Raw genomic sequence first — 7360 nt, forward strand, 5'->3', positions numbered from 1 at the left:
CTTCTCAGCCAGGTGGAACAGTGATAGTGCTCCAGCTAGGGAGTAGATAGGTGGGGCCAACCCTGCCCCACTGGAGCAGACAGCACAGCCTAGGGCTGCAAAGCCTCCTGGGGTGTTGGGTGATTGAGTTAAACTTGAACCGGGAGGGGATCTGGGACAGAAGTTCCATAAACCGGTTTCACCTAAATCAGTTCAGTCTAATATTGCATCCAACTGGGTTTCTCTTAAACCAGTTTGGGCCATTTTGAAAGCAGTTTAAGTGCACTGAACTTCTGTTCTGTTACAGCTTTAAATCAGTTTCTGATCACTTAAACTGGTTTATGTGCAACTTCTGTCCCTGGCCTGAGTGCACTCAGGGAGCCTATACACATGACAAAACTCTGCTCTGTCGTGCTAATTAGTATGGGTTGGAGCAGGCTGATTAATCAAGTCTGCTGCAAGTCTGTTGGAGCTAATTAGCAGCCTCTGTGTCATATGTATTCAGTGTTCTTGTGTTTCAAAATGGCCATTTTGAAGTATGGGACACTGAATACATGTGATGCTCAGAGTGTTTTAATTAAACACTCTAATTAAAATGCTTCCCTCCACTCCAGAGCATGTGTATAGATACCCACAGAGTCCAAGTTAAGGAAAAATAGGCTATCATGACATTTATATTCCCCTTAAAAATCTAATCAGAAAGAAAGAGAATGCAAAAAAAATTCATAAGGAGATCATGTGAGGCACAGTTAAGGTCACCTGTAACGTGTGCCAAGTAAAATACTGATGGATGAAAAATTTTACCTAAAATAAAAGAACAAAAAATAAATAGGATAAATAAATTAGCGTTATAGCTTCATGGCAGTGTAAGATGTAGATTACTTTACAGCAATTTGAAAAAAAATGGTGTTTGAAATACTTCTTGTTTGAAGAGCTGCTCCAATAAAATTAACTCCAATAAAAAAATTCCTTCTTGGGCAAACTTTTGAAATGCCAGAATGATGTCCCCTCACTACCCTAGCTCATATCAGAAGTACACAGACTCAAATTAAATCGAGTTCTAGAAGAGCAAGCCATTCTGATTTTTATTGGTACATAAATGGCCAAATTGTGCCTTTGGGCAATAGTAGTAGTGCCTCAGTACTTTCTGTATTCTAATGTTGAAAAAGTTCTGTCCCTCCTTCATTGTTTTACTGGTGTAAAACTGTCATAGCTCCCTTAAAGGCAATGGAGCTTTGGCAATTCATAGCAGCTCAGGTTCTGCCCTCACTCCTTAAAAACACCATGTATTTATGCAGCATCATTCAGACTATATTAACCCAGGGAGTGACTATTTTATCAATTTAGACATGATTGCTTACATGACTTTTTAAAGAAAAGAAGAGGAGGAGAGCAAGCTTGAAGAAAACATTAATGTTACATATTGACCATAAAAAAAATATGGAGATTGACATTTAACCTTCAAACAGAGCTTGACATCTGGGCCTCTAATTAATTATACAAAGAGTATTTTGCTTCCTCAGCAAAAAATGTACAAGTCCATTATACTAACACACTCAAGTTAGCTTTAAACTAGTTAGCTCAGGTATTGACAGTCAGGCAGCACAGACCTCAACACCAGCTACAAAATCTGCCTAAGAAGCTGAGTTGAGCAGTTGCCCAGGCCATGCTCTCTTTTGCCATGACTTCAGTGCAGTCAATACCTGAGCTAGCTCACCTCTTCCACCACAGTGGTGGCATACCTTTACATTTATCCCTTTCGATACATTTCCCAGATGTAGATCAGAGCCACAAACTAAAAAATACCAGGTCCTTGTAGAGATTCATTTTTCTTTTATAGCATAAATACAATAAAATGGTTGAATCATGGTCTGATGACACAGGGGTGGTCAACCTGTGACATGGGTGCCACTAGTGACTTGGGCAATATCTGTGTATGGGGCACATGGCATATCAGGAAAGGAAAAGACAAGGCAAGAAGCAGAAAAAACCCCAGCAAATTGGTCACAGAGCACAGGGCAGGAAGCAGAAGCCAGAGCAACAAAACAGGAAGGGAAGGGAATCAGAGCAGCACTCTGGGAGATTTCTGGGCTAATTAGTGGCGTACTGTACAAAAAGGTTGGCTTTCACTGGACTGTCCAGCTTATTTGGCCTCATGGGCCAGATCCGAACCATGGGTTTCTTGCAGGCTAGAAGATCCATCTGTGGTAGAGGAGTAGTGATTTCTCAGCATGACGACTGGGGCCACTGTGGTGGCACAGCTCTGGAACCCAGAGGGTAAAAGCCACTTGTTCCCCATGCCCCGCTTTGTCCCTGGGTTCTGGAACCCCGTCAGCCCAGCAGCTCTAGCAGCCACACCAACAAGCCCTGCCAAAGGACCATAATTTAACACCAGTTGGGCAGCCCTAATCTAACTGATACCCGTTTCAGAAAAAAACTTCTAATTAGTTGAGTTTACTCTCTGTACTTTTAAATATATCCACATTCAAGAAATATAGCCTCTAAATACTAAATGCCTACTTTAAAAGCATCAGTCCACATATAGTCTTCTCTTTGGAGTTCTTCCAAAACTGCAGTCATTACTGATTCTTTTTTTAGAATAATTTACTACATTCCACTTATGCATTCAAGTAGCTTTCCAACTAGATTAGCCAGCAGAGGGTGCCCCAGCATTATCTGACACAACAGCATCACTAAAACCTTAGCAAGAGAGACCTGTGAAAGTCTAATACCCTTGTACAGCCCTCCTTTTCCTGAGAAATCTGTCCTGTATTTCTTGAATCCAGTCAGCATGAGTGATGCTTCATTTTATTAAACAACTTCTAGGCCTAATTCATTCTAAAAATATACCCAAGGAGCTTATTTTTTCTACTCATGGAGAAGGTAGAAAGCACGAACAAGGAAAACCAGTCAATTCTAATCTAGGGTCTATGTATTCTACCCTGACCCTCTGACACACACTTAACTACACAGACCTATAAAAATCATGTCAACAGACATAAACAATGTAAAATTGAGTACTTGGTTAAATTTCTATTCATCTTCCATTACATGAAAGGTCAATGGAACAACAAAGCAAGTTTCCAAAAAAGTCTTCCAAACACATGGTCAAAATAGACTGATGCAAAAGAAATAATAAAATGCATTTCTGAGCAATTATAACAGTAATGGGAGACCTTTTTCATCATTCTTTTCTAAAATGTTTAGATTCCCTCTTAATTTTGATACAAGGTATGTTCCAGTATAGTTGCATGACATCTGAAATAAATATCTAGGCCAGGATTTTCTATGTATGGGTATTTAAAATCACAGGGTAATAGACATATGTACCTATTCAGGTATCTAAATACAAAACCTCCCCTTAAAATGTTGCTGCTATTGGAGGCTTTGAGAACTTGACGATGTAGACCGAGGAATCTGATTTTAAGTTCCCTAATTTTAAAAATCTTGAACCCCAGCCATTTTCTACTAAAGTGGACCTGGATGGCTGGCTTCAGCTGCTTACACAGTCTAATACTACCAGCATCCACAGAGTCACAACTCTGAGCCTCTGGGATTTTTACGTCTACTGCTACAGGTTTGCATGGCATCTGCAGTGAAAATAAAGCAGCAAGGCATTACCATCTGGGTAACCTAGATGGTTAAATGTTTTTTGGGCCACAGACTACAGTCATCTTGTCTAGTTTTGACTTCTCCCACTTTTTAGGGAGTTCATTTGTGCTACAGAAATTTAAAAAAAACACAGGAGACTGAAAATTAGGGAAGACTCTTAATTCTCAGCAAAGCAACAGGATAACATCATGTGTGTCAGCAGATGAGCTGACAATTCAAATAAGTCAACATTGATTTTCTTTGCTAATTTTTAAGCAAAAAATCTTTTAAGAAGACTGATTACATTCTGTTGCTCAATGGCAGAGGACAGAGCTAGAAGCCAGGAACTGCTGCCACTGAGCCACTCCATGTCCTTGGCTTTCATCCGTTGTACATCAGCTGCAAAGTAAAGATACAAAAATATATGCGTCATTGCTTTGTCACAAGATGGGCTCTGTCAAAGGATTGGGGACTGATTAACTAGGAGGTAGACAATCCTCCCCATGCCAAAGAGAAAATATATCAATGTCAGCATTAGCCAGTTGAGAAACAGGCAAGTCATGGCAGCACTATGTAAATAAAAGAGCTACTTTTGGAATGTTTCTTCCTTGAAGACTGGGATCTTGATTGGCAAGAGAGAAAAGTGCTTATTGTCCCCTCTTAGCAGAACTATGAACAGGGCATCACCATATACCACCTGTATGGCAGCAAATTATACCTTCTTTTTGGGTCCAATTACAGGCCCATTGAAGTTATTTGGGAGTTGTTCCATTGATTTCAGCTGGCACTGGATTAGAACTTTTATGAGCATTGTTTTCTGACCTCATAAAAGTACCCACATTCTGCTGCATTCACAATCCCCAGTTCTTTATCATTTATTTGTATTATCGTAGCATGTAAAGACCTCAACTAAGATCAGGTCCGGACAGTCCATGCTCTGTACAACAGAAGTGCTAAGATAACTCCCTGTCCCACTGAGTCAAAGGTTACAGACAAACATACACTCCTAGTGGCTTCAAAAGGAGAAGTGGAGTTGCTGCTTGCAAGCTCTCAACAGCCATTACTTGTGAATGAGCTTGTAGTGACAGAAGTGTAGCAAAACAGCTCCAGCTTTAACTGCTTCATTGAGCAAAATTGGGGAAATTTGCCCCACTGGCTCTGGAACAGCAGCTTCTGCTCCCCTTTTGAAGCCACTTCAGCTGTACTTCTGTCCATATCCTTAACAAAAAAAAAAAAAAAAATCAGTGGCTCCCAAAGTGTTGGGGTCAGACCTGCCATTAACCCTCAACACTATCAGCAGACCACACATTCTTATCAAACTTTAACTAAAAGGTCAGGGCACAGGGAGGATAGCAATCCATAAACCACCTGTGGGCCACCTACCCTGATTTCACAGACCACGGTGGTCCGCAGACATTTGTTCAGAACCAGTAATTTAAGTACTGATAGATGAAGTTTGGGAATTAAATCCATTAACTGATCGAGATGATATCACATTTCTTTTGACAGGTATTTTTAATACATAAATGTCCTAAAAGTACTGTATATATTTATTATTCTGAGAATGTATTTTCAGATGTTCATATATTTTTGAGTTAACAGGCCAAGAAAGGTAAAGGCCCCACAGAATTAAGGATGAAAATCATAAATACTAGCAATATGAACATGTGAGTAGCTGTGCTTAGAACAGCTGAAAACTGTTCATTTTTATATTAAATGACAATTCTATGGGTTTCCAGAAATCTCTGAAGATGAAGATGATTTCATCCATTCCACCCAAGAAGATTTGGAAGCCACACATATAAAGAAAGAGACTATTGACATAGGTAAGCCAAGAGTTTATCTTCATGACCTTAAAAGCATATTCTGATTTAGTGGGAAGTTCTACTTTTCTAAGTCAGGTCAACATTTATTATATAAAAGGCTTAAGAGCTACAAAACCTGATTTTATTTTAATTCATTATATAACAGTACACACACACACACACACGCGCGCGCGCACAGTAGTTCCCTTAAATTATTAACTTACAAAATGGAAAACTTATTTTAATGGGAATATGTAGTTTACTATACCGGATACAATAAATACTTTTGCATTTGATTCAGTTACAAATACCATCCTTTTCACAGTTACTAAAAAGTATAAACTGAACATTTAACTAAAATGGCCCTGTTAAGAGTCATCCAAACCTACTATGGCTTTTCTATTTTATCCTAGTGAATTTATTTTAAGTAATTTTAGTATGGAGCACTATCCAATAACTGCAACAGATGTAATTCATTATTTTAACTATGAAATTGAAAGGTATTGCTAATATGCAAATTAACATATTTAGTGTTAAGTATTTGAAGGGAAAAAGGTTCATTAAAAAAGAAAAGCTTTACAGAAGTGTCAATGCAGTGGATAGACTATGGTTATTAATCTTAGAATAAAAGTAATGCAAGAACAAAATCAAGAGAATGCTTTAGGAAAAAATGGTTTGCAATTTACAGGAATCTCACAGTGAATCAAAATGATCTATTAAGATACTATTGGTTTACACTGGAAAAGCTAGTGAAAATAGGAATCCGCACAGGAATTTGTAGTTGGGACTACCGTGCATTCTTCACAGGTATATGCTGAAAATATCTGTTGTGGAAGTATTTCTGAATATCCCAATCAGGTGACAACCTGTTTTTTAACTTATGTCTGCCTACAGGAGTTTAGTTTGTATAGATTTCAGAGACATAATCTAATTAAACTTTTACGACTCTTAACACAGGTGGAAATTAATGGAAGGCAAATTCTGAAAGAATTGTCAGGTGGCATGACAAATCAAACTGTTAAAGCAATCCCATGAAAGCAGTACTATGCAGGGAAAGAATTACTTGAAACCACAGGAAAATAACATCAGTGAAGGTTCAGAGAGAGCCGGGTCACATGAATGCAAAGAGAATGTTCCATACAGAACGATGCTATGAATGTCACATGAATAATTTGACTGATTCTCATACTACAACAGGGTTCTCTGTTTTTATCATGTAATATCTATTTGAGGATAGTAATCACTAAGTCAGCAGTTCAGAAATCCCACTGCCAAAGGGAGAAAGAGGTTAGAGACACAAGCCCAGGACTAAGAGTTTTGTGAATCTGTTGAATTAGACTACAGAGTATCTTTGGGCAAAGCAAATCACTTAAGACAGGGGTTTTCAACCTTTTTTAAGGAGTGTACCCCTCTGGGTACATTTCTAGCAGAGCTGTGGGGGGGGGTGGGGTGGCCAGACACAAAGTGGGAAGGACTTGCATGCAGCAGCAGCGGCGCAGGGTGGTTGTAAATAGCGGAGGGTCCTGCTGCTGCATGCGATTCCTCTCCTCCCCACCTCCAGCATCTGGCTGGCTGTGCAGCACCTTTGCAGCCCCCAGATGGGAGCTGCTGCCCTCACCCTGCCTCCCCCAGCCCTGCTTTTGGGAGGTGGCGGTGCTCTATCCCCACCCATCCACCTGCGCATACCCCCTAGCCCCTTTCCAAGTACCCCTGGTGGTTACGCATATCCCTGGTTGACAACCCCTGACTTCAGTGCACATGACTAGGGATGCACTGATAAAGATTTTCTTGTATGATACTGATAGCCAGTTAATGTCATGAGCTGGTACATGATCTTTGCAACGAACCACCTCATCAGAGTTTGTTCTCAGGTGTGCCAAATCCCTGACTGGAGGAAGGAGGGTGCTAGTAAATAACAGGAAAGAGTCTGAATTTCCATGGATATGTTTGATAAGTCTGTCTTCCTTTTAGGCAGCAGCAATGTT

At 39.8% G+C, this 7360-nt stretch overlaps 2 protein-coding genes across 5 annotated transcripts in view; one reads left to right on the plus strand and one right to left on the minus strand.

Moving 5' to 3' along the window:
* Positions 1 to 7360, minus strand: part of PPAT (phosphoribosyl pyrophosphate amidotransferase) — a 92566-nt gene that overhangs the window by 57868 nt on the left and 27338 nt on the right. The gene's annotated exons all lie outside the window — the stretch shown is intronic.
* LOC109322078 (multifunctional protein ADE2) overlaps positions 1 to 7360 on the plus strand; it is a 70488-nt gene that overhangs the window by 17411 nt on the left and 45717 nt on the right. For all 4 annotated transcript variants that reach the window (XM_019552920.1, XM_019552921.1, XM_019552922.1 and 1 more), the window contains one exon: positions 5310 to 5396. In XM_019552920.1, the coding sequence (XP_019408465.1) occupies positions 5310 to 5396 (87 nt within the window). The remainder of the gene's footprint in view (positions 1 to 5309; positions 5397 to 7360) is intronic.

The sequence above is a fragment of the Crocodylus porosus genome, unplaced genomic scaffold (assembly GCF_001723895.1).
Source record: "Crocodylus porosus isolate Cpor-Errol unplaced genomic scaffold, CroPor_comp1, whole genome shotgun sequence".
Lineage (NCBI taxonomy): Eukaryota > Metazoa > Chordata > Crocodylia > Crocodylidae > Crocodylus > Crocodylus porosus.